Genomic DNA, 27,560 nt, shown 5'->3' with positions numbered 1-27,560 from the left:
AGGATTTAAATGTGTGCATTTTTAAAAGTAAAAGAATTTCCTAAGTAAATAGAGACGGGAAAAGAATAAACAGTCTATAATAACTTTAAATTTATTTATTTACTCAAATGGAAGGCAATCGATAAATTTGCAACAAATAAAAATAAATAACACTCTCTCTAGCAATAATTACGTGATCGTTACTTAAACGTACATTACAATAAATTCATAGATACTTAACAAAACTTATACCTTTTTCTTTTTCGCATGCTCATACAAAATATGTTCGTGTGATTGTATGTAGGTGTGTGTCCGCGCGTACGCATGCTCATGTTCGTATTACATTATCTTTTGTTACTTTCAGTACAACCGCACGTAGCATGTTATAAGTATATTTCACAAAAACTCTATATACAGACGAGTCTCGTCCCGTAGAATTTCATCTAATCGCTTATTTTTTTGTTGTTGTTCATATATTCATCCGACAATATTCTCATACGCTCGATTATACAAACAAAGACACTTTCACGCGTTTCACGACAGACTATCAGATTCGCACAGCCTGACAAATCAATCAATCAATCATCGATAGATTTCATGATTCATGATTCGAAGAAAATGAAATAATTACAGGATTACAATGCTAAGCAACGATATTTGCTGCAATACGTTAAAAAAAAGAAACAAAAACGATGAGGGATCGTACGCTATATGTTGGTCGATGGCGCTGGTCGTCCGCTTGCTTGTGATCACTTAAGTGCGATTAAATATCGTAATTGTTTTATCCTAAACATATTTGTACAAGCAAGCCCGTTTCATAGATGACAAGTCAGCATACTCATGACTCTAATTTACGTATGATACAATATTTTACAACACGATACAAACTTTTATTGTCATGGCAACGGGTGGTACAATTGTAATGACGAAGCGATACGCGGTGGCAAGGGGATTTTTGGCACGATTTTCTACCCCGATCACGCACCATGTTCTCTTCTGTATTTTCGTGGAAACATTCCTCTTTTTCCATATTTTCCCGCGCTATGGAGCTTAAATGCAAAATTAGTAGTGTAGTTACAAAGCGATTTTTAATATTTAATCGAATAAATGGGACCAGGTTCGATTTAAATGCACGGATTCTGAATTGATTATGACCGTAAACACGAGAGGGCACTGTAAATTGAATGAGTTATGGCGCGCGAAAGGTGGTGCGCTCGAGTTTTACTCCGAATATACTTGTTTTATTCACCCGCTTGTATTTGTAATTACATTCGATCGTCAATTTCGTTAAGATATTAAAGTATTTACGATCCGAGTCGTTTATAGTGATTGAGAAACACGTTAAGTGAGAATTAGTGCTTTGCAAAGGAACTACCGTAAAATGAGGGTGCATCGCGACTGATTGCTTCATTGTTTCTACGAGGAGCATGGTGTCTCGGGGCTGATACGATGTTTCTCTATTGCATGTGAAGAACGTTTGGAATGTTGCTTTTTGCTGCTTCTTTGTGCGATATGGGGTGAACGATGATGGTATGTATTTGCTTGCCAAAGTGCCACTTTCTATCGTGAAAATAAGGGACTACGCCTAATCGAATCAACAAAGCACTCTTCGTCTTTAGTATTTGAATTCACACATCGTAAAAAAATTAAGATACTTTTTTACTTTAACAAAAGTATCCTGAATTACAGAAATTTTATTGCACCGTACTGTAAAAGATTGCTTTGTGATTCAATCGCGGCCACTCGAGGACAACTGATAGCTTTAAGTGGGGTTTCAATTAGCACCATCGCTGATCTCATACGCTGATACCGTCTCGACGCACTCACGTGTTACATTTTCACGTATTAATCACGCTAGGTAACACTGTACGCATTCAACACTTTCGCTCCTTATTACCGATTTAGGCAGTGCGATCCTTTATCGTTACATCGGCGTACGAAGCCACTTGGTTCTGCAAAGAACGTCTCAGAGAAATGGAAGGCGCGTGGCTTCTTCCCTGGTGCTTTCTATTTTGCGTACGTTTAGTAGAATACAACATGAAACACATACGATACAAACATAACCTATACAGCAATATCTTGGCACAGTCCAATTTAAATAAACATAGCTGCATTTATCGTTTCGAATTGGGTACAATGCGACGTATAAAGTTAGGTTAGAAGCTTCGATCGGCCAATCAAAATTCTGAGACGAATCCTTCTTAACTCTTGCACAAATTTATGAACAAAAGCGTGGCTCGTGGTACGCGTAGCTTCGATCTCTTGCTCATTTGGAAACATGGAATGTCACAAAAACAACAAAAAAGATTCGTAAAGGGAAACGAAGAAACAGGAGAACCGCACGATACCCTTACATCGGTATACCTTTTGTTTGCACCCATTCTGAAAATTTCTATGCGATTATTGATTATAATATGTATGTGTAATCTCTAACATCACATGCTCTGCCTTAGAAAAATTATATATAGCTGTGCGGGAAAGCCGTCGATCTTGCTTCTTCTGGTTTTCCTTTTCTTCTTCTTTCATTTTTTTTTTTTTTTTTTTTAAATTACATTTTCCTTTTTGTCTTACCGAACGTACCTGTGTTTTCGAACTCAGCGTACACTATATTTTACACATATGCATATATATATGTATATCTATGCGTATATACATATATACATACATACAATTGTTTTACAACCGTTACAATATACTTATTTTCATAAATAAGTATTTCGATTATACCATTAAAATTGAATAAGGTTCTGTTTCGGAGGGATGTAGTTCGAAGGAAATGAGGTTGGAAGGGAGAAGCATACGAGAAAAACATATACGCCGCTTTCCCGTTTTCCTGTTTAACACACATGCTATTCGCAGTTATTAAAACTCAAGCAACACACGACTGTAGACTGGATAGTAAAAACTAGCTAAAACGTTCGTAAGGAGATTCTTTGGAGAATTTTGAAGATATCGTCGTTGTCGTCTTATCTCCGATCGCAGGACGCATTCGCCATTACGAACTCATCTTCGCTTTCTACATTCGTCCTGCTCGGACGATCATTCGAATCTCAAATGATTACAGAAAAAAATCCACGCGATAATGCGCGACCGATCCGATGAAACGAAAGAACGACGGTACTATGCATTGGTTCTTATACTGACCGAGGAAGACCAAAGTATTCGTGCACTGATGACAATTATCTTCTATTATAAAACCCCTTAGAAACGATTGCTTCGCGGTCTTGTTCTCACCCTTGCGTTTTCACGCTACGATCCTCTCGCAATTATGCACCTTTCTTTTTTTTCACGTGTTTAAATTACTCACCTAGAATTGCGGTTTCATGAAAATTATATAGCTAGTTATTCCTAGTTCAGTTTTCGTAAGAAAGTTCTTCGCTCGATATCGAGAAGCGTAAGTTGTACGCGTAAGTACAATAGTTTGAATGTCCACGGGAAGTTGCACAGCGCCGAACTCGCTAGAAAACAGTATCAGAGGCAAGCAACTGCAAAACGATTCATAAAAATGCACCAAAAGTAGTCACAGATTAATCACAACAAGTGTAGCACTTGGCTTTGCCAGGTTGTTAAGTTGTTTCTGTGCCTCGCTGGATCTTTTCGTTTTCCCGTTGATACGTGGATTAAGTACACAAGGCCGAGCTCCGAGGAAAAATCTCGGGCTAGGTTGCGAAGTCGACTTTGTCCCAAGTTAGTGACAGATCGGAAGACATCTTGAAGTCGGAGTCCTCCATGTTGAAGAGATCAAACGGGTCTTGACTACTAGCTAGCAACGGGTCGTAAATGTCTGTACCACTCGACAAACTTGTCGGTGGGGCTGGCTGATGATTCGACACCGTGGAAGCAGTCGGAGGAGACTGAGGCATCAGAGAATCCAGCCAGTCTGGATCGTCCATGTCCATGGGCATGTCGCCGATGTCCATCAACTCTTGGGGTGCTTCCATTTTTACTCCTAAGTCGCAATCCAATTGACTGAAATCCATCGTATCTAGAGTTTCGAGGTCCAACTCGAGTTCCTGAAACGAAAAATCGGTACGATATATTTTCCATTGACTTCGAAAACGAAGAAAAGCCTCGCTTTGTAATCGAATATACCTTGAGGTCTAAATTTGCGTTATCCGAAGAAGTTACTTCTTGAGGAGGCTGAGGATCAGGCGATGCTTGCTGGGTGGACTGCGGGCTGAGCAGCATAGCGGCGTCCAGGTCACCCTCCGAGGTTAGCAGGTCTGTGTTGAACGACGAGATCTCTTCCTGCTGCTGTAACTGTTGTAACGCGGTTGGCAGCTGGATAGAGAAGGTTGCCAAAGGCAAAGGAGGCGGTGGCGGTGGCGCCGGCGCCGGTGAACTCACGCAATCACTCTGGGAAACCTCCATGGCAATCGGACTGATCGGACTGATTGGACTAGCAGCGGTGAAAACCAACGAATGAGTCTGACTGTCCGCTGGTGCCGTGAACACCAAATTTTGTTGGAGCTGTCTGTTCGGTGTCGTTGGTGTGGCTGGGTCCTGCGCGGCGCTCGGTGGTAATTCGCCATTTTTGATCAGGATCTCCAACACATCGTCCACGACTTGACTCTTGATGTGACTCTTTTGAACCGGTTCAATTTTAACCTGAGTGGAATAGAATTGTGGAATAGAATCGATGAAGTTCTATTTGAACACGAATATAGTCTTTTCTCTTCCTTTTCATTCTACTACAAATCAAATATATCAAAGAAAGCAGACGTCTTTACCTTTAAAACCTTTACTTTTAAACTACTTTACCTTTAAAAGTTTTGCGGCTTCGTCGTACTGAGGAGGCGGTGGTTTTCCATCTTCGGCAGTAACAGTTTGTTGCTGCTGTTGCTGAGCCTGCGCCTGCGCCATCAAAGCGCTCAGCAGCGAGCCATTTAGTTTCGTAGGCTTGGGCAGGTTGAAAACTATCGCTGCGGGTATTTGCACGGTGGCACTGTTCTTGGTCTGATTCTTTTTATTATTAATCGCAGTCAGAGTCGAAGAGTCCAGAATGGCGGCAGTATTATTTGGCTGCGCCTGCAAGAACGCAGCGAGGCTGGCTTTTGCGTTCAATTGCTGGAACGTAGCGTGCTGCTGTTGCGTTTGCTGCTGAGACTGTTGTTGATTCTGCTGTTGTTGTTGCTGTTGCTGCTGCTGCTGTTGCTGCTGTAGGTGCTGCAACTGCTGCAAATGTAACGCCAGTTGCTGTTGCTGCATCTTGTTCTGGATGTGTTGCTGCAACACCAGCTTCTCAGCGTGAACCGTAGACGGTTGAGTTTGACGGATCTGCTGAAGTTGCTGTTGAGACTTGTATAATTCACGTTGCAACTCTTCTATCCGTTTCCTTTGCTCTTTGATTATGTCGTCTCCTGAAACACGGGCTACATCGTGAAAACACGGACGTGTGTTGCGTTCCGAAAAATTCATTTTTCGAAAGTTTTATCGTTCATTTAAGTGTACATCGTATTTTCTACTTTATATCTGGAGGAAATATACGTAATAAGGAACGCGCTGAAATACCTGGGGGACTCGACGGATCGTCGTGTTCGCTACCATGCGGCGAATCCGTGCGAGGACTGTTAGGTTCGTCCTTGACGGCTGAGCCAGGACTTTTGGCATGGGAGCTCGACTCGTCGGATGTGACTGGCCCCGGGGTGTCCATCAATATGTGGCCCATGTGCGTCACGTGCGGTCCATTTGAGCTAGACGTCGAGTTACCGCTAGACGATTCCGTGAACGGCTTTAATCTCTCGATCAGCTGTGGCTTCGAGCCAGATACCGGCAAGTTTCGACGTTTCAACTCTACTTTGAGATCACTTACTGAAAGGGTTACATTTATTTCGGTCAATCAATCACTGACACTGTCTGTGCTTTGTTATTTCTTTTTTCATGAGTACAGTTTATTCTCAGCGATATAATTAACCAGTTTCTTTCGTTATCCGTCCCGAACCGAGCTTAGGACACTTACCTTTCATGTCCTCCAGCTTGCCCAAAGGCCTTAAGGGCGGTTGTTCCGAGGGGTTGTTCGAGGAATTCGAAGGTGCAGGACTCGGCGCGTTCACGCTGCTTCCGCTGATGCTTCCAGCGTCGCTGGCACCGCTGCTGTTCAAAGACAGTGGCGGCTTTTGCGCTGCCGGTAGAATGATCTGAGGGTACTAAACAACAGAACAACCGAATTATGTAACGTCCGAGTGAACCGCGAGCTTCGGATCCGGGTACACGATAATTACATAAAACGAACGTTCGAATTGAGTAACCCCGCCGTCTCGTAACTTGAGTCCAATTTTCGATTATAAATTTAGACGTAATAACGTAATTGCCATGCAAATTGTCGGGGTGAAAGTACGGCGTTAACGAGACATATCCGGCTGGATTCGCCCGTTCGCTCGCCTGTTGCTAACAGACGAAGAAAGTGGACGCTTTATAATATTTCTATTTGGTCGGTGATCGCTTTCGTCGAGGTAAGCGTACCTTATGCTGCCATTCGAGCTGCCACTGGAGAAATAGCTGTTGCTGCTGAAGGAGTAGCTCGTAGCTGGTCTCGCCAGGCGGTGCCGACCCGAGGCCGGAAGTTGTAGACGACACTGAGGTCTTTTGAGCGTTTGGCGGGCCCTGGGAACAATCACCGTTCAATGTCAGTCGATATTAATGACCACCGACGAATTAAAAGGGGCTCGGTATCCTCCACTCCTAGATCATCTCTAATTGCTTAATCGCAAAATCATCGTTCCACTCTACAAACATCCGTATGCTCTTCTTCATGGCACAAAACAGATAACAGAAGTTGCCAGCCGCGATTCTTTTTCCACGTCTTAATAGTCTTTGTCTTTAAAAGTCTTCGTCGAAAATTCCTACATAATATTCGTCGCGGGAACGCGTGAATGAAAAGGCTAACGCAAAAATCAAGTTAGCGGTCCAAGGAGGATCAGCAACGTGGGAGAAGCCAAGGCGCGAGTGATAAATGATACATCAAGATGTTTTCTGCGCCCTCATTTGCACGCCCATTCCCGGTTCGCTTTCACACCGACCACGCCATATCCCGAATGTTTCAGGAGCGTGGCCTGGGCCTTTGGCACCTATCGCGAACTCGGCTGGACCCTGGATCCCTCTTTCTCTCTCTCCCAGCTCCAAACTGCCTGGACCCCCTTGGAACCGCTTCTTCACCGCTCCCTGGCTTCCTCGCTCTTAGGTGCAATTAGCGCTCGAATTACTCAGAGCTAACGAGGTGGGCCTCGGGCCCCAGGCCCTTCAAGAGATCGCGAGAGTTAATCACCCGATACGATCTCCTTCTGCGTTTCGTTCTTTTCTCTTTGCCCAAATAGAAAGAGAGAGAGGGAAAGAGAGAGAAAGAGATTGCTCCCTCGCGGGCTACGGGAGCCGAGATTTACCGGCCGTCCGTATCCCTTTTTACTTTGCTTTTACCCCTTCTCTTCTGCTCGCTCTTACTTTTTTTTTCTTCGGCCATTCGCCATTCTCGTCTGCTTTCTTTTCTCCCGTTTGTCGTTTTTTTTCCTTTTCGAGCTTCTTGTTTCTTTTGTTTCTTCTTTGTCTCTGCCTTCTTGTCTCCTATCTCTGTTTCGTCTCCTCCTCGAATCTTTTTTCTATTTCGCGCAGTTTTTTTTTACTTCGAAACATTTCGTCTTCTTTTTTCTTCTTTCTCTTATCTTTCCAAATATCGGTAGCCGATACAGGACGATTTCGCTTTACATTTACGGGGCCACGGAGAATCGAAAATGTTCGCAAATTTTAGCGGCAACGTAACACCACGCTTTGTACGAGGCGAGTCATAAAACGTTACGCGAGTTTTTACTTTCGTACGGCCAGGTTTAACGTTTAAGTAATATATTTGCACCTTGCTGGCATGAGAGCCGTGCGTTCACGCCCACCACCGAGAAATATAAACAGAATCAAGAGTGAAAGTAGTAAACGCTACATCGATTCCTGTTCTTTTCTTTTATGTACGTTCTACCGTTACATCGCTCGCGTATCATCGATTTATAATACACGCATAATACTCAATGGGAAGATCGATAATTGCCAAGAACTATCTCAGTCGTGTACATATATCTAGCGAAACACAATGAAAAGCGTGAGTGGATCGGTACCGCGAGTAAAAGACAACATAGGGGCATTCAAAGAGACAATAGAAGTAATCAAAGCGACTCACTTTGTACTCATGGAACTTGATGGTACGAGTCTTCGGTTGGCTTTTGGTCTTCGACTTCTTCCTGTTCTTATCCTTGCCGGGCGCGTCGCTCCTCTGACACGTGGAAGCGGCTATGGGGCTTGGTTGCGGCCTGGGGGTGATGGCGGCCGGCGGTGGTGCCGGTGGCGACGCTATCGAGATATTGGAAAGGGGACTCAGGCTGGACGTGGTCGAGCCCAAGGACATCGGACTCGGCGCCGGCGCCAGTGGAAGGAGGGTCGTCGATGGACCGTTTGTCTGACTCGCCTGTTAACAGAGATCGTTGCTTTTTTCACTATGGAATCCTCGATTAATCAGCTTACATCGGTACGCTGCCAATTTATGAGCAGCTCTTAACGTCCGACGTAAATCTATTTTTGCGGCGTGTTTCGATGCTTTTTCCATCGCTATCGACGTTCCCCGCTTATTGTCTCGAAATGTCTTTCTTTCGGGACGCCGTTATCGTCCATCTACATCGACCGATAAATCAACCTTCCGTCGGAGATCGGGATTTACGCGATTCTCGAGCCGCTCACCTGCGTAGAAGCATGCTGTTGATTGTGCTGCGCCTGCTGCTGGGATTGCTGCTGCTGCTGTTGCTGCTGCGAACCCACCACCGTATTGCACAGTTCTGCGAACGTTTGTATCGTCGACTCGTTCGACGCTTGTTGGAACACCGGCGACGTGGACGAGACTACCACGGCACCGCCAGTCGTTGGAATACTAAGGGAAACGGTCACTATACCAGCCGAGGCAGCCGCTGTTTCCAGAACGTCCGACCGAGATTCCAGCTGGGGCGACGGTGCACCTTCCGAACTCTGAGAGTCATCCTCGAAGGTGATGTAATGGTCTGGATGCTGAGGCTTGGTTACCTGGCCTTCGCAGGTGGCCTTGAAGGAAATGTGACCCTCTGGTGGAAAACGATAACAAGGAAAGGATAAGTTTAAGCAAAATATAAGGAAACAAGCGTTTACGTGACACAAAAGACGCGTTAACGATGCTCTTTTTACAAACGTCCGAAAGTTATCGATCAAGATCGCGGAAGACAGATCGAGCTGATGCATGCGCTCACCTTTAACCGCCCTCTCAATAGGTTCCTCCGTGTGGAGAATGTTCTTCTGGATGAGCTCGAGCGGTCCAGGTCGATGACTGAGTTGGTCGTTCAGCTGGTCGGCTAACCTGGCCTTCTTCAGCATCCGTTGCCTTTCGGCCAGGCTCGGATCCACGTGACCTACATCTTCGAGGATATGCTGTCTAACCAGCTCCTCCCGACCTGGTCTCTGCTGGATCTTCGCCTTCAGCAGGTCACCGGTTTTCGCCCGTTCCAATTGCTTCCGTTGTTCGTGAAACGCCGGCGGTGTCTTCAGAGCTGTGCGAATACCGATCGATAATCGTTAGTTTTCGAGAAATCTACTCAGAGTTTACCACGCGTGTCGAATTTGTTCCACGATAACACCGACTAAATATATCCTAGACGTGCCGGTATGAGGATCTCGATAAAGGTACGCGATCTCGAGAGTTTATCTTCGCAGGTACCGTTTCCGACGCGTTGAAAATAGTGCGCGTTTCGACGCCGAAATCAATGTTCCCCGGATGAAAATACATATTTAGAAATCTCGCGTTCTCCACGTATTTGTTTACCATTCTATCGTTTGAGTATTTTAAACAACGAACTACGTTTTATCGGAAGCAGCGTTTCGATCGAAGCGTAATTTTAGACAAGTAACCTTGCCTCACGGAGGAAGTCACTATTTCCAGCTGGTTAAAAAACTCGACTGTCATTCCCTCGTGGTAGAACTAAAATCTCGGCCGCGACATACGCTCGGAAGATTTTATCTTCCGCTGGGGACATTTAAATCACGCTCGGTGGAATGCGACTATACTTTCATCGAGTTTTCTTCGAGCGCGTCGATAGCGGAGAGGAGCGAAAGAAGCGAAGCAGTGCTCCGCAACGAAGGGCGCGATCTAATAAAAGAACCGGCCGAATGAAAAAGCACTTTCGAAGCTTTTAGGGTGTCCTCCGACGCATGCTGCACGCATCAATTTCCGGCACGATGGCCCTCAAAGGACTGGCCTCGTGGCGCCATTTTGGTGTCAACGTCAAACGCCTCGTCGCATTCCTGCACGCCATTAAGTTCCCGGATAAATGATCCCCGGACCGTTTTCTCTACACTCTACGTGAGCATCGCTCCACTATTTCCGGACGAGCGACGCGCACACGACTGTCGCATCATTACGCGGAATAAAAGGTACATGCCACCTACGGTGCGACGATGTGGCAATGAAAATATGGAAACACGTTGCTCCACTGTCTTACCAACGGATTCGTTCGTGCCCGATAAATTCCGGCTTGCCTCATTTTCAACTATGTTTATAATTTCGTTGGCGATAATTTCACGAATCGTTCGTTACGTTTGTCCATCGATGGACGCAAGATTTTATAGCGTTCGTAAATCATCCGTGAAAATCGTGGCTACTCAATGGCGCCGAGATCGTTTGTTCGATCGTTGCTCTAGCTATGTGTACGAATTGGCCGCGTAACGCACAAGAGAAGCTCGTTAGCTGCGGGAAAATTGGCGAGCCGCGAATCTGAAAGCGCGTGCAAAGACAGGGAGCGGCGAACGTAGCCGAGACTGCGTAGGAAATGCTAAAATTAACCGAACGATTCGAATCAATTAGGCCTTTCCAACATCCCCGAGCAATGGCTCGCGGCTTTTGTCTCACCCACGCGTGTTTGTTAGCGAAACCCGCCGCGGGTGTACTATCGGCTATACACGCGTATATATTCGCACAAGCCAGCTGTGACCTAATTGTCTAGTTTCTATCGAGATGCGAGTAAATCACGAGCCGATGGACGTGCATGGGACTCGAGGTTTTACCCTGTCGAGGGAACGACCATAAAAATAAACGATACCTACGTCGAGAATATAATTTTGTACGATAAATTCTCGTTGTCGCGCGACTTTATTACATTCGTATCGAACGCGAGATCCGTGAGCCTAAGATGCGTCCTCATATTCGAGTTTCTCGTGTTCGCGATCGGCCCACTGATATTTACGCGAAATCCGAGGCAATTACGTCGAGATTCGTGAATGGCCTCGAAAGTGTCTCAATTTTCATGCAAATGTAATCGCTTCGTTTGGGTGAAAGCGCGCACACAGTGCACAACGCGTCACGGCCTTCTTCTATTTCTTTTTTGTATCGACGAAAGTTGCACTTTCGTAAGTACGTTTCAATATCGAAGATTCTTCTTTATAGAACCGTTGTAATTCAAAGTTAGTTATTCGATGTCTAACGCAACGTAAAGAAAAATCGTATTTTACTAGAATCATCGTTTCGTTCAAATAGTTCACGTGCACCGATAGAGTCTCATCACGCAAACGAGGAGAAGCGCAAAAGCAATCGGCAACCCTAAATCATTTACGATTGCACGCAACAGGCGCCAGTCGTTGTTACGAGGGGAATGGGCAATCGAGATTTTGGATTTACGACTCGCGATCGAAATAATTGCGACTTGCAATCGCAATCAGTCCTAATCGCGCTGCAACGATAGACTCAAGAACGTTGTTAGTACGATCTATTAAATGTCTTGATTCGCCGGGGTAGAATTCAATTTTTGCGGTTTACGTCGGCCGACGAGAATACAGGAAATTATTCGCTGCCATTTACACGATCTCGAGTGCGTGGCTTGCGAAACGCTCGATTTAGATTCCGTGATTCTCGCAGCGAGTCGCAGCTTTGTGTTGTTTCTTAGCGGCTGGTTCATTGGCGAGGATCGCGCGTGGGCGCATTGTATAATATAATAAGCGAGCGCGTCCGGAAAATTTCGCCGATTATGCAACCGCTTCCGTGTGAATACACGATGATACGAGCAGCTGCATGGACCGTTCAGTCCGTCATTGTTCGACGTTCGTGCGTGTTTCACTCGGATGTAAAGATACTTCTTCTGAATTGTAAATGTAGGTGCTGGTGCAGTGTAAATATTTTTGCAACGCCATTGAAGTCGAAGTAAGGAAATCTATGAATGATTTGATAGCCTACTTCGTTGATCGTGAAACTTTGATTCATCTTAACTGGTTCGAGCATTCTTTCTCGCGCGTTAAAATTAGAATCCTTTATCCGGTAAAATTAGCTGCTTTTGCAACGTGAAATTAATCGTGCCACGTAAACGGATCTACAACGTAATTGCAAGTCGCTTCTCCGAAAAAACCATTATCCCGTTGCCATGCGCGATATCTTCGACTCTTGCAAGCTGTAAATGACTACATCCCGTGGAACGAAATTGCACACGATGGTTAGCGCGAACGCCAGACGAAACGAAGGGTATCGAACGTCGTATTTCTACCAGCCTGCGATAAACAGGCTGCATTTCGATGCATGAACTTTGTTGTGTAGTGGTAGTTTGGTTTGTGCGAGCAAATTATACGTAAATTTAATATACGAAGCACCGTACTGCCTCGTCGGATTATCTAGGCCGTAGTCGCTAAATTCCGTCGATGAACAGATTCCACTAGATTGTCGGATTATTAGATTATTTCGCGATTGTAGGTTCGCTCTGTCGTTAGATTATACGTTATCGAATACTCGAACTGTATCGTGCAATTGATAAAGTAGATTATTCGATGTGATAATGGCAGGATATATCCGCGATCGCGGATAACCAATAAAACAATTTCAATCGGGAATTTGCTTTGAATTACCTAATGCCAATGATTTTCAACTTTTTGTTTTGAATTTGAAACTGGTAGTAATTATCTCGTAGAGAGCGATGGTTTGCAAGAAGGGGGCAACTACTAGCGAACCAAAGGAAAGATCACACGCGATATTAGCGCGCAATTGATCACTGTATGTGAGCACGTCAATTTAAGGTACTTTAGGAAGTCGTTGGTGCCCCAGTTACTTCCTTTTACGCGGTTGGCCGAGCCATCACGGGCAATCGCGTGGTAATTAAGTTGTAAGTGGATTAATCGGCCGTTATCGCGGGAAAAAACGCGACACGGTGACGAACTTGTTAAATCTAACTCGAAGCCCTCTCTCGAGTAGGGCAAATAAATTTGTTCGATCGGACGGAATCGTTTTCCTTTGCTTTTACTGGCCACTAAATACCATCAGCAACGAACTCTCTGACTTTACCGTTTTTGTCCAGTTTTATCGTGCTCTCTAAACTCCTAATTGATTTTGCTTTGAGAGTCATTCGACGAGAACGCTCGTCTACGGTCTTGAAATCTTTATGGCCTCGTTGCTTTATTCGAAGAGCAGAAAAACATCGGCGTACAAATTTTCAATTACGGACGTTGGAAATTATTCGTAAAATTCAATTCGATGGGAAACTTGTAAATTTGGTGTAAGGCCGAGTCCTCGTGGATTCGACAAAAAGTCGGCGAAAATTTTTATTACGGTGGAGTTACTTACATGGCATGATGCCTTGCGCAACCAGCTGATTGATGGGTCGCCTCAGCGTAAGCTTCACCTTCAGCGCTGTAACAGAGAAAACAACGCGTCTTTCAACAATTCGTTTCTTCTCTCGACGACGTTATCTGTTCCACGATCTTGTACGTTCGCTCGATTCCCTTAATTCGATGCTTATCTCGACCATTCAACTATCGATTCCTACATCCGATTAACCCGTTCCATTTTACGAATAACCAATCTTCGTCGCAACATAAACGCTTATATCAATTTCAACGAGTTATTCGGATAGTACTTTATCTCGCAGCATCTCGAAAACACAAGCACATATTTATCTGATCGAATCGTTGCACTCTTACGGAAATCAGTCGAGATTACCTCAGATCGCGAGGATTTCCGTGGAACAGCCGCGGAATTTCACTGGCAAGCAACAGTTCGTTCTATAAAAATCGTATGATCAAAGTCGATCGGTGATGGCTGCGTGGCCATTTCTCGGTAGCCAATATTTTCTTTCCGCATGCCGTTTAAGCTGTTCCATATGGCGTGACTCGGTGGGGTCGGAGGAAAAAAAAAAAAGAAAAGGAAAAGAAGTGAGCACAGGGGAGAGATGGAAAAGAGGGATCCCTTCTTTCCAGTGGTTAATTGGACCACCGCACGCGTGTATTTTTCACGTGCTTCCGCGCGACGCTAATTTTGGGCTCGATAATTAAAGAGCGCCACGCCACGCGTGCTTACATAAATTACTCGAACTTTCATTTTGTTATCATCCTGCTCGATACACGAATATTCGAGATACGTGGCTCCTGGCCCGGACACGCCAGCCGGATACCAGGCGTAACGGGATTTGCGTACCGTATTGTCGGCGCAGCGGCGTTTTTCATGCCGGCAGCTACCTGTGTTTCAAGTACGGCTACATGGAAAGTTCGCTGGAAACTGGCGATTCTCGAATGCTACGGGCAAGTCAAGTGTCAGTTTGAGTTTCTTTCGTTTAGAATGGTATGTTGAGCGTGATAAGTTAAAAGACATAATAGCGATCGTAAAGTCGAGAGGTTTTGGGCTGAATCTTTCGTGGAGTTTATTTGGCTACGACACAAGTATACATCTAACCGAATCAATGGTTTTCCTTATCGCCCTAACATAAACATCCCATGTAGTCACTTCGTTTTACGGTTCTTGCTTCGCTTAAATATAGGTGAATAACTACTTGTATATCTTGCTTTAACCAATAATCCTGCAAAGACCAATTCACGTTCTAAACATAGAGTATCCCTCACCTCTTTTCCACCTAAGGAAACAAGCAATTTCCAGCATCCAAATATTCCTATGTAACAATTTTCGACGAAAAACAAATCCATTCGCGCCAGTTATTACTAGTCACGTGTCACGAGAACAGATCATGGATCGCGACGTCATCCATGAGACGTACACGAGTTTCGAATGGGTTCAGCGTCCGGCTGCGATTCGGCGGCGATTTGGCGGTCGGCTAATTAAGGGGCGATCACGGTGGATCGTGATTCGGGAATCCGGAGCCGACGATCGTTCGCCGCTTGGGTTCGCAGATCAAAGGTCGACGAGGAGCACGAAGAGAGCGAGCGAGCGTGGCGTGGATCGCGGGCCTGGCTACAAATTAACACACAAAGGGCCCCTGGTTATAAATACGCGGAGGACGCGCGGGTCAGATTGCATAAATTGCCGGCGTAAGAGGAACAAAACCGCGGGCCGCATGGCCGCGCAATCTGAATTCAAAGCAGTCTGTATCCCGGAGAAAAATGTCTACCCCATTCGGTTTATTGGTCGCGAGACATAGCCGCACCAGGGGGATCCTTCGCGGTCAGTTTTTTCGTCGATCCACCGCGAATATCTGACTTCGACGTATCCGAATGCGAATAATCCACCGTTTATAATGTCCACTCTTTGCTCATGCCGCGTTTCAACGCTGCGCTCAAGCTATTGGGTACTCTTCAGCAGTTTCTGTTCAAAGAGCGAGGACTTCTTGCTGCATGAATCCTTTCATTTCAATATCATTTTGGTTGAACTAAAATGGAGCGCGAACGAAATGAAATGTGCACGGTAACGATCGAAATATGATTAAAGACGCCGGTGCATGGTTTGGGAAAAAGTAGCGCGGAATTTTTCTCGATAACGTTATCACAGAATTGTACGCGTGAATGGAATATTGTGATGGACGAAACGTTAAGGATGAAGATCGACTGGTTTTGCTAGTCCCATTACAAAATCATCATTAGCTTTACGTAATGACTTCTTACGTTTATCTCGCTACGCGTGAATCCTTAAGCGAACAAGTTCTCACTTATTAACCGATCAACAACGACTGAAATTTATGGTCGCGGAAGGATAGCAATTAAGGCGTAAGATGTTGGTCAGAAAAAAATTTGCGATAATCCTATCGCCTAATGAGCATTCCTGATCGTATCCTCGCTATCGATCCTGACAATCATGCGTGGAACGCGCGTAACTATGCGCGCGATTGCATATTTCTCCTGGTGGCCGAGAAATTCGCGGATCGGTCATTGTACACGCGAGCCAACGCATTCTTCGACGTCTGCCTTTCGACTAGGAAATTCGGCCAAAAAATTATCTCGGTGCTTGGAATTCCATGTCACGTGATGCTGGAGACGTACGAATTTTAGCTTCTCCCGTAAGCTTCGTGCACTGAATTACGAAACATTTCTGATATATTCTAACTTGTATCAAGAAAACGTTCTATAGCGTTTGATTTTGATGTAAAAGATTGTGTATCGAAGAGTATTATAGACGTTATAAAATCGTTTGTACGTCGTAATTGTTTGCGTAAAATTGAACGAGGTTCGCTATAAATAATCGAGTGGATAGGCGATGGATCAACGAAATGGAAAAAGATATACAGAAAACGGGGAACTGGGACGGTCCTGAAAGTATCATGGTCCACAGAAGACAAATGGTAACGACCAAAACGGCTACTAGATGCAAGTGCCAAAATACACAGCGCCAAATACTGAGCCAACGTTTCTTGTATCGTTATATGGGCACAGTTGTTTCTAATTCGGTATCGCGTTTCATCTTCGCCCGGTAGGTGCTCGATGAGAAAGCCAGAGCCGCATATTTGTGTTTGCTTCTCTTAATTAAGTCGCGCGCCGTCGTCGAGAATCGTAACAAAGGTAAGAGTTACGACCCGTCGATGGCACGCGGAGCTTCGAAATAAACGAACTTGTCCAACATTATCACGAAGTGAAACCAAGCAACCTCTTCCTTCCGACGATTCTCCAATTATTCAGCGGTGAATTTGAAGTTCGAGCGACGAAGAAAAATTACGAGTAGAAATATAAATATCAAGGAGGAAATATCGTGAAACAGGATAATCGATTTTGTGTTCTCGAGAAACCACGCCCTCGAGGTATAGTCGATGAAATATCGCGGGAGGTCATCGGAAGTCAGAACGCGGTGCGTATGCGACTCCACCGCGAAGATGGACGTTAACGAGCGGATGGACGAGGCGGAGGTGGACAGGCCGGCGAACGATACCCTGAACGAAACGGAACGGGACAGCTCTCCCTCGGTGTCGCGGTGCACGTGCATAGTTGTCCCATGTACCCGGTGGACCGACAGCTCGCGACTCAGCGGCTCGTGGCTTCGGCTGTCAGGGTGGCACGCGGATTCCAGCGATGTTTCGCATTTCTCGGAGATTTCATCGTTGTTCCTTGCGACGAAGAATCGCCGCGAACAACGGTACTAAACGTAATCGAGCATTGGCACTCGTCTCCACGCGCCACTTTCCGGAAGAAAAATTTCTCGCAAAATGCCCGTCGATGTTTTGGCTGAATGCCAATATAATTCGTGTGGTATCTCGAGTTAACATATTGTACGATTTAATCATCGCATAAATCACTTTTTCTATTACGAAACAAACACTTGACGCCTGATTATAATACGTTAACAGGAATGGAAACACTTATACTTACACTTCTAGCGTCTACTTGTGACATAACGGTTCATTTTTCATCTTGAGCATTCTGGTACATACGTTTCGTTCAATGCTTTTGATTTAATCTATCGGCTTTTAATTATCGTTTCGTTGTAAATGCGCATCGGGAAACAACGGGAGTCGCTCATTTTTCCAGAATTTCGTGCCAAGAATTGCAAGGATGCTTGGGGTCGCCGTGTTGGTTCGTCGCGTTAATTGCACGGTTTAAGGGAGTTTGAGGTAGCTGCAAGTTACGGGAGCTACACTCTATAAGCATTTACGCAATGCATAGAATGCAAATTCGCTTGCTGCATTCCTGCCAAGTGAATCTACCGATCGCGTTGCTTACGCCTTACTCCCCTTCGACGGAGGTGACCGTTCCGGTGGACACTACTGGTATTCATTTTTACATCGATGACTAGAATCCTAGCGTAAAAAGGAGATGGATGGTAGGAAAAAAGAAAGGGAAGAGAAAATTGTACGTAACTGTTACAACTGTACAAGCGAAATATTCTCATCGTTCAAGTTTGTCCGCTTCGATTAGAATATTCTACTTAAAATGATCTACGCTAAGTTTAGTTTTAGTTTAAACCTGCTTTTCTTAAGTTTTGGTTTAAATATAGTTCATTCGTGAAGTAACGTAAAGAAATCTCAGTCACTCTGCTGAAATAAACAACGGCCAGCAAAATGGTGAATATACGTGAATTTCAAAACGTATGAGAATTGAGTTTGCCTAACTGGCAAATTCATCTTTTGCTATTTGGTGATATCAATCATCGCGATGCGATTGGTTAATCTCGAGTGAGAATGGTGGTGTTTCTGAAATTGAAAACTGCAACAACGTCCATGAAAGTTGTTGCAGCCTCAAGCGATACGTCCAAATAAGTCGCCTCGAACGAGGGAGAAAGATTACGATCATTAACCGCGTCATTACCAGACGTAAATTAGAGTGGTTAAGAGTAATTACGCGCGAGAGAGCCGGCAGATCGCTGACACAGCTGTCGATCGGAATTAAACCTTCTGCCAGGGGAATTAATTCGTGCTGTCGCATAAACTGTATTGCACCCGTTGAAATTCAATGCCCACGAGGCTCGTACGTTCGTTCGTGAAAGGGGCGCCTTTCGATCGCCTCGGGTCCACCTTGCCCGAGTGCAATACGTTTGAAAGATTACTGGCAAATGAGCTTTTATATTTACAACTTGATTCCTCGATACTTGTTCGTTAATTCTCGCCGAGTATCGTATTTTCTAGCTATTTTTTCGTCGATCTGTAACAGATAACCTTTTAATACCTCGAACGAAGATATCATTCGAGGATATAGTTTCCTCGAGTATCAAATTTTTTTTTATATCTTATGGATCGAATGCGATAAATCATCTTGAGAGCTTCTAAAAGCTTATACAAACTAAAGTGTCGTCGTAAGTAGATACGTTATAAATTGTAAGGCGGATCATCAGATTTCATTTGTGTAGCGGAAGAACGACTCACTTTTTGAAACCATTCAGAGGTGTAATTTCTGAAGACTGCGTTGTCGCCAGGTTTACGATCTTCCATCGTATGCCCGTTTTACGACGGGATACAGCACGAGATAAATCAAACCGGCAGGAATCCTAAGCACGGCGTTAAAGTGTTAAGGAGTTCCAGAAGAGGCGAGATTTCTCCCGACGATCCCATAAATATCGTGGTTTTGCGCCACTTTGACCCCGATTTTCGCCGGTAGTCCTCCAACGATTAATCTTACAAATTGCCGCCACGCTTCTCGCGGCTTCACGCCGGAACCGTGAAAAGGGAATTGACTGCATGACCAGCGACAGTTTTACGGGTCATCGGAGGGGCCAGCCCTGATGGAGGAGGAACGCGAACACTCGCAGGAACTCGTAGGGAAAAAATACTTTGCGCGTTGGGAAAGCTGGCGCGCAGCAGATTTAGTGGTTCGATAAATCGCTTGTGTGACAAGTGACGGATTTTAAAGGCTCTTGGGCCACATTGTAGCGCGTTGCTTACAGATTTATTCGATGGTCGATGGCCACACGGCGAATTATTCTCTGGTGTGTAATTTAAAAGATGTGCATTAATCACGATTTCATAACGTGCTATTTTGTGTTTACGTCGAAGCCATTAAGAGGTCGACGCGAAGAAAAAAATCGTCGAAGAAAAGGCGGATGAGACGACAGATGAATTTAGTGATGTGAAATTTCTAATTTTAAAGCTTGACTTTTCAATCAGTAGAGTTACACAGGAGAATAGTAAAATTGGAAATTATTATGCGACATATCGAAGGAGGTTACGCGTCTCGAGACAGCATGACGGAAGTCGGGCGGCCATCGAGGATTCGAAAAGAGGAGCACGTGAGCGGCATAAGATACGCATAAGTTGGCCAGAATCGCGGGGGTGATCCAATAATACGGCAGCTTTGGGTATAAATAAAGCCACTAGGCCCGGAGATCACGGCACAGAACTCTTGTCCCTTCTCTCGACATAGTTTCTTCTATCCACCGTTTCTCGTCCTTTCGCATTTCACAGTTCTTCCTCATCTGTCTCCACTCGTTGTCGCGTTTCGACTATTCCTAGCCGTAAAATAGACCATGCTCGTTTACCAGTGCGCCTCGACAGAAGACGATTTAGAAAGCCGACTTAGTTTCGTCTCCAGAGATTATTCGAAACAGGAAATGTCCCAATCCTCTACGCGCTATTCATCGAACAGATCCTAAACAATTATATTTCTTAACGTCTTTCTTCTTAAACTTGTCCTTTTCTAAAATAAAAATTTCAACGTTATTCGTCTTGTTCCATCTGTTTTTGAAATATAAAAAAAGAAAAAAAAAATAAACGTCCAGAGTTTGCCAAAGGACCATAAAGCGACCAATTAATCGTTCGAACGACAAAGCTCTGAGTGTTTTGTCTCACGGTCGTCTCAATGGCGAAGTGGATCTTTTTTCTCACATTACAAGTCGCGAATAAACCACGCGAAAACAATCTATTTCCAAATCCAAAGAACGTCGGAATGAATTTGACTAGATGTTTTTTTAAAAGCCTCGTTTCCTCCGTTAAGCCGTTCGTTAAATCGGCCATATCTCGATGCGTCGCAAAACAAAAATAATTCTTCGGCAAAATGCAGGAGAATCGTTCGAGCGAGTTTTGATTTATTCGCCACCGGTAACGGACGCCCTGTTTTCTTAGACAACCAGCAGCCGCGTAAAAAGAAGGATGGCTATAATCGAATAACTTTAAGATCTAAAAAAAGCAAAGAGAGAAATAAGAAATAATTTTCAAGCACGCGCGTACACGCCCGAGGAAGTTTCCCGATGAAGTCACAAGCGTAGCGAGAAAAAATGAGACGCCTCCGAAGAAATTGACTGCTCGAGCCTGCTCTCCTCTAACCCACGGACGGAATATGATTTATGCGGCAATGAGGGACGAGAATAAAAACAGAGACGTTTGTTTAGAAAATAATCGCCTCGTCGAATGGTATCCCGCGCACGCGCATCGGAACAGGTGAACGCTTTTGAAGCCAATTACGCATATCCCTTGTTTTTCTAAGCCACGATTAATCGAGCCGACACCAGACAGCTACACCATCGTAACGTATCAAAGGTACAAGCCAACGAACAAGGCAAGTATCAACGCACGACGTAACGAACGTCGTTGTACACGGTGATTTCGAATACTTTCACGTGTTTCGAAATTGCAAAAATACGCTGCCTGATAAAACGATAAATACTTCGTTTGGAGAAAGTTCCACGAATCGTCGTATCGAGAACGGTTTAGCGTCACGAGTAGACTAATTAAAATTCGAGGCGACGCGTCGCGAATTTATCGGTGGCCGGCTGAATTTTTCAGCGACGCATTTCCCGCCATTGTCTGCGGCCGGTTGGACGCACAGCTGGCTGGAGAACGCGCGCACGTGCTTGCGTCAACCGAGTTGTTGGTTTCTGTGCGCAATAAAAAGTTCGAGTCGAAAATTCAGTTAAATTCGAAAGGCAGTCCTGATATCTTCGAATATCGATAATTTATCTCTTCAGGTTGAAAATCAAACTCCAGGAAACCATCGCAGACACGTCTCGATATTCCAAAACGTCTCAGCGTTTATTCACCGCTTTTCATTTCACTATCGCGTACAACCTTCATCCGTTGAACGGTATCAAGGAAGAGACGTCTCCCTTACGAACGATAATAAATAACACGGTACCGCGGCCGGTTATGCTCAACCGTTTCACCGTCGGCTATCTGAATCGATGGCACGAGAATTGATGATGCTTCGAAGACACCGAGTTGCTCGACTTCCCCGTACCTCTCCTATAATAGATCGTTCTTCCTGCGAATCCTCAATAACCATGACTCTACTACAACTCTGAAGGAAACAATAGCAAACAATCGCAAACCATACGGCGAAACCGTAATTCGCGGTAATCTCGGGAAAACACATTCCCAGGTCAAAAACAAGCTGTAGCGACGGTAAATCATCTTTCAGAGGGGAATCTTCTTATCTGAAACGAGTCCTCGCGAGGACACCCAGCCACCAATCAAATTCTTCAGGGATAAACGTTCCTCGACGCGTGTTTTACAACAATGTACGATCCTTTCGACGTTCCTTTTCCCTTCGTGCGATAACGCGATTGCGCTTTGAGTGGCGATCAATCTTATCGTCATTCGTCGATACAACGTTACGATTACAGGGGATGTGTGTTCCAAGGAATGAAACATCTGAAGACCGAAATACGTGCATTCATAATTTAGGACAGACGTCCATCGTAATCGTAGATTAATCAGGACGACTCTGATAAACAAAGTGAATCGCGCAACTATCGATCGTCGCCAATTCCTCGCGAGATAGCAGTGTGCACGATCGCGAGAGCGTGAATCGCTTTTATAGGCGAGCTGCACACAACGATATAACCTTGTGTACATTAGCGGTACGCGAGCTTTAACACGGCGTTAGCACGCTCCGCCTACTGGATACGCCTTCTAATCGATGTACGCACTTGTCTTTCGTAACGCTTCTCCTTCTGCCTGGTCTCGCCAGCTTGGCGAATTCCTTCGCGTTTCTTTCCCCGGTGCACCAGGGAAACTCTCATACCGTTTCACCATCCACGGTTTTTTTGTCGTCGCGTTCCACCCTGGTGGCCCGGGCCCGTGAGCTAAATGGGAAGCGTTTATGCCTTACGCGAACGGCCCGAGGAAATGCTTCGACTCTGGTGATTCCGTACCGGAGGGTAGATTCGGCGATTATATGTATATATACCTTCTTTCTCGTTTTTCAGTACGCAGAACTTGACAAACCGAGTTTATAGCGATTCAGGTCTTAAGTTGCATTACTCGGTTCTGTAGATTTTAATCGAAAAACTTCGTTAGCATGTGTGCATGTACCGCGAATTATTGAAAAAACGCACAGAGATATGTAAATATTTCTCTGCGTTTTATAACGTTGAATGTTACACAACTGCGTTTCCTTCGTTTCGGTAGATACACGTTAATCGAGCCTTTTCGTACGAAGCATCTCTCTTTAACCTAGGAAACGGCCTGCAACTTGGAATATTGCGAGACTCGTTCGTTCTCTGTTCGCTGGTTACGAATGTTACGAGCGACCCACGCAAAAACCGAGACACTCTTACCGCGCTGGACTAGGAAAAACAAGATTTCGTCGAACGAGTGGCTGTCGGAAAAGTATCAATTCTCGTGCCATAAATGCGTCACCCTGAACGAAATTGTCACAACGATGAAGGGTTAATTAAACGTGGCATTGCGCGTCGCGGACGCGTGTGTCTCTTACTTCGAAAGAAGTAAGGAAGGAAGGGGGCAGGAAAGGAGGCGTGAAGTTGGACGATCGCAAAACATCGCGACTTCCTGCGAAGAAAAGAGGCAAAAACGCACTGGTCGAAACCGTGCGCGAAAGAAGCAGGAATGAAGCGTAAGAAGAAGAAGAAGAAGACGACGACGACGAAGAAGAAGAAGTGGCAACGACAGCGGTCGAGTGGAAAGCAACGAGTAGTCTGGCAATAGGTGCGTGGCAGGAACGGGGCAAAGGGAGAGGAGGAGGAGGACACCCGCCGATTGATATAACGCTACGATTTGCGTAATATACGCTCACTCGTAAAGCTCCCGGTGATTTATCCCGGTAAATAAATAGATTTCGGTGTTGTTAACCCCGTTTCCAGTGGGAAGAGGATAGGCACAGCCGAGGATCAGCCATCGGACACACGAACTCGTGTGTTACTCTGTCTCGTGTGGTGGCGTGCAGCCGCGTTCGGCATGCGTCGCGTCCGATATACATACGTGCGTGCACGCACGCGTGTGGTGCAACGTCCTGTGGGTCGTCGGAGGAGCGGAAAGAAACCGAGGCGAGGGATTAAAAATACTGGAGGAGGCTGCGCGAGAGTGCGTGCAACCAAGGAAAAAGGTTCTGGAGTAGAGAGACAGAGAAAGTCGATGCATCGGAGAAAGAAAAAACGAAGAGCGAAGGAAGAAAAAGAAAGGATATACCGAGGGATCGTGATATTTCAGAATTTCGGGGAGAATTTACGAGCGGCAGACGCCGCGGCGATGACTCGTACGACGAGCATGGATTCTCGAAAATGGCGCGCCACTGGTGGGATCATTGGGTGCTCTTGATCCGACACCCTTAATTGCCCCATGGTGGAACAACGGATTAAGACGTCGCACTTTTTCCAGAAGTACGCACGCACGCAGACGATGGCCGGCTGACGTTTATGCGTCCGTTTACAAATGATCGCCGGTAATTGGTCGCTTTGTAGCCACTGCTTTCCGAGAGTTTAATGCGTCGCGCGTGAGCGACGTTGTAACGTAAAATTTTCGGTCGAACCAGGTTAAAACGTAATTTCCTCGCAAGCTGTCGCTGTCTTTTATTAGATACTCGTTGCGGAAAGCTACGGTTCAATGTCCGTGTATCTGGTTCCTCGAATTCTTTTCCGCTCGTCGATGTAAAAAATGGAACGATAAACACGTTCTAATTCTATCGCGATGTCAACCAAATTGCTAACATCGTCACCCACGAAGAATTCGTTCGACGCTCGCAACCCATGGCTTATGAACGACCGATCTTAATGCCCCATTAAATCGAAATAACGATCCGCTTCGTGGGATGTTCGTGGAGGATCGTCTAAGAGAGTCCGAATAATCTCTGGTAGACAGAGCAAACTCTGGTTACCTGTGTTATGGTAATTACTACATGTGTAAACCGGTCGACGCCGGTGTTCGGCTCATTGGCATTGTTTCAAACGTATTGTCGTTAGTTTACTATCGTGCCGGTAAATCAACGTTTTTACGCAGCACGCACCTGCCATTAACGTGCCGACGTGTTCGTGTGTTCATGCATACGGGGCTGTTCACGGGCGAAAGTTGGCCTGAACGCATATTAATCGACGAGTCACGCGAAACGAATCGACGGAAAGCGTCTCGTGTAGCTATATGTTACGCGGGACGCGAACAAATGCTGGCTTGCGAGCCAGCCAGACGTTTTCACTTTGGTAATTAGCCGATTATCTTTCTCGAATACCGCAAGACCTCTTCCGCCTGCTGCTTTTTCGTAACCGTTAAATCGTTGCGTTCCACCTAGGTAGTTTGCAGTTTCCACCAGGGGAACGAAAGATTCCATTGATGCGCACCGTCAATGCCAGCAACTGTCACATTCGTGTATGGCGAACGAAGTACGAATATTCCAGAATGGCCGATGTTTTCCAAGCGTGTCCGGGCATCGAAAATAACCCCCGAGGTTCGGAGTGTCTCGGTTGCGTCTGATTCTCGAACACGACCGCGCGCACCGCTTAATGAGGCGTTTTATTCTTAGAGCGAACATCGAGTTGGAAAAACACCGTAAAAACGACAGGTATATTATAGGGGAAACACAATACGGACGCTAAAATATACGCGCGATCAGAGGCGACGAAAACCAAGTTTACGTTTTTATCCTTCACCCTACACGAGTGAATCATCTCTGTGAAAATGGGAACGATGCTGTTTACTTCGATCGGGATTTTGGCATTAAGACGATTGCCATTGCGCGTGATTCTTCTCGTTGCGTATCGTCTCTGAATCATCGTTGTGAAAAAAAACGCAAAGAAGTTTTCGGTTTATGCAACTTGCGGTAACGCGAAACGCAGTCGAGTGGTTCCTTTAATTGTACAGAAAGGCTTCCATCGAAGCTGAGGAAAACACGCTTCATAAAAGCGCCTTTGTATGCATCCCGTACACCCACGTGCCTACTTAACCTCGCTCTCTTCTCCTCCTCTCCGTAGCTCGTACAGCAACAACGTGGATGCTGGCTGCCATCCCTCCAGGTGAAACTGTTTCCTGTGTCGCAAGCCGCGTCTCTCGCTTCAGAAGCGTCTCTCCTCACGTTCCCGCCGCATCGTTTTTCTTTCTTCTTCTTTCATTTTGTCTTCTTTCTGTTATCTCTGTTGACTCTCGTCAGCCTCTTCGGCGTCTCCACCAAGAATACACAACTTACGTATATTGTATTTTCCAATGAATCGTCGTACTTTCCGCCTCTTTCACTTCTTGCCTTCTTCTGTTATCGCGCAATTTCTATTTTGCCTTCGTTTTCCCTTCTCCTTTCCTCTTAGCTTTTCGTCAGAAATCCGGGTGCAACGCAACATCACAAGCATTTCGCCAAGCCAAAATCCCACAGTTGGACGTTAATTACGCAGCGCTATCGCGTCCAGGCCGTTTTCCCTTGCGACACACGCGAAGAAACGATTTCTCTCGCCTCTTCCCTGTCGGCTGTTCCCTCCTTTTCGTCCTTCTCTCCGTTCCACGATCCCTCTGCCCCGCGTCCTCGCATCTCCTCGTCTTCTTTCTCTCGCAGCGCGGTAATATATCTGGCCAGCGTGGGCGGCCCACGTGGGTTTGACAGCTAAGCCCACGGAAACTGGTTACACCCACAAGCGCGCAGGTCGCGCCGCATCGGGAAGAGGCACACGCCAGGTAGGCGCGTTCGCCGCGTCGTCGCTGACACGGCCGATCTTCCCTTGCCGCGGACACGTGGCATCCAGCCCCACCGCGACATCGTTTTAACAAGTTTGAGCTTTATAGGCAGTCGTTGATTTATAGGATTTTTCTTTCTATCTTCTCTTTCTTGGTCTCTGTAACGATAAGTCAACTTCTATTCTAATAAAATAGGTGTGGAGAACAAGTCTCAAGGAGTCGGTATATCGATACCTTTCGAAGGGGTACTAGGTATTCTGAACCGTCGATTTCTATCGAATGACAGGAGTTTTTTCCGGAATGGTTCGGTGTTCAGTTTGACGTTCGTCGTCTTTTTTTCACAGAACGCTGCTGCTCGCGTATTACGCGTAACGTCGTAGTAAACGTAGCGTCTCGTCGACGTTCCGCTCGACTTTATAACGCTTTGTATATCTTTGCAACGATACAACCGTTTCTACAACGATCTTCGTCTCTTTGAGAAATCTTTCTCGGAAAAAATCAAATAATTGTATAAATTGATAATCGATTTTTGCAGTGATGTCTGAAATTCGACAGACGATAAGAACCCGATTTCCACGGTGAATCGAGACAATGTAAAAGCAAGGCGTCGGCACGAAAACGACACCCGGCCGGTCAGTGTTGCGCGACCGGGATAGAAAAACGGCGTTGGCAGTGAGCCGCGTGGGCAAGCTGGCGTGTCTAATAAACATAAAGGAGGCAGACTCCGTCGTTACCCGCGTTTCCTTTTTTTTCCTTCGCCCCTCTCCGTCTCTTTTTCACTCTCTCACTCTCTCTCTTTCTCTCTCTAGTGTTTTCTTCGACCGGCAGTTTCGACTGTCTCCGCCCCGGTGGCCGCACCTCGTCTCTCGTCCATCGTGCCACCGCGTCGAGCACACCTTCGCGGACAATTAATTTACCTCACGGCGTAGCCCGGAGTCTCGCGAGCTTACAGGCGTAGTTTGCGGCCGGCCGTCCAGAAATGGAGTTGGTTTCGCCGGTTAAGATACGATCGTATACGTACGAGCACACATCCTCGCCGGTAGCGTTGAGAAAAACGCCATAACTTCGAGTCGTATATGGCGGCAATGCACAGGT

At 45.7% G+C, this 27,560-nt stretch overlaps 1 protein-coding gene across 4 annotated transcripts in view; it reads right to left on the bottom strand.

The window, feature by feature from the left end:
• Window positions 1-80: 80 nt before the first annotated feature.
• LOC100742623 (myocardin-related transcription factor B) overlaps window positions 81-27,560 on the bottom strand; it is a 250,068-nt gene continuing 222,588 nt past the window's right edge. For 3 of the 4 annotated variants that reach the window (XM_024365540.1, XM_012381934.3, XM_012381935.3), the window contains 10 exons: window positions 13,568-13,633; window positions 9,228-9,524; window positions 8,692-9,065; window positions 8,138-8,422; window positions 6,442-6,582; window positions 5,939-6,125; window positions 5,491-5,790; window positions 4,741-5,351; window positions 4,072-4,587; window positions 81-3,992 (listed from right to left, as the gene is read on the bottom strand). In XM_024365540.1, the coding sequence (XP_024221308.1) occupies window positions 3,639-3,992; window positions 4,072-4,587; window positions 4,741-5,351; window positions 5,491-5,790; window positions 5,939-6,125; window positions 6,442-6,582; window positions 8,138-8,422; window positions 8,692-9,065; window positions 9,228-9,524; window positions 13,568-13,633 (3,131 nt within the window). In that variant the 3' untranslated portion in view covers window positions 81-3,638. The remainder of the gene's footprint in view (window positions 3,993-4,071; window positions 4,588-4,740; window positions 5,352-5,490; window positions 5,791-5,938; window positions 6,126-6,441; window positions 6,583-8,137; window positions 8,423-8,691; window positions 9,066-9,227; window positions 9,525-13,567; window positions 13,634-27,560) is intronic. The other variant, XM_024365539.2, reaches the window with a different exon arrangement.

Source organism: Bombus impatiens, unplaced genomic scaffold (genome assembly GCF_000188095.3).
Source record: "Bombus impatiens unplaced genomic scaffold, BIMP_2.2 scf_0136, whole genome shotgun sequence".
Taxonomy (NCBI): domain Eukaryota; kingdom Metazoa; phylum Arthropoda; class Insecta; order Hymenoptera; family Apidae; genus Bombus; species Bombus impatiens.
Note: the sequence above shows the minus strand (reverse complement) of the source record. Positions and strands in the feature narration are given on the sequence as shown.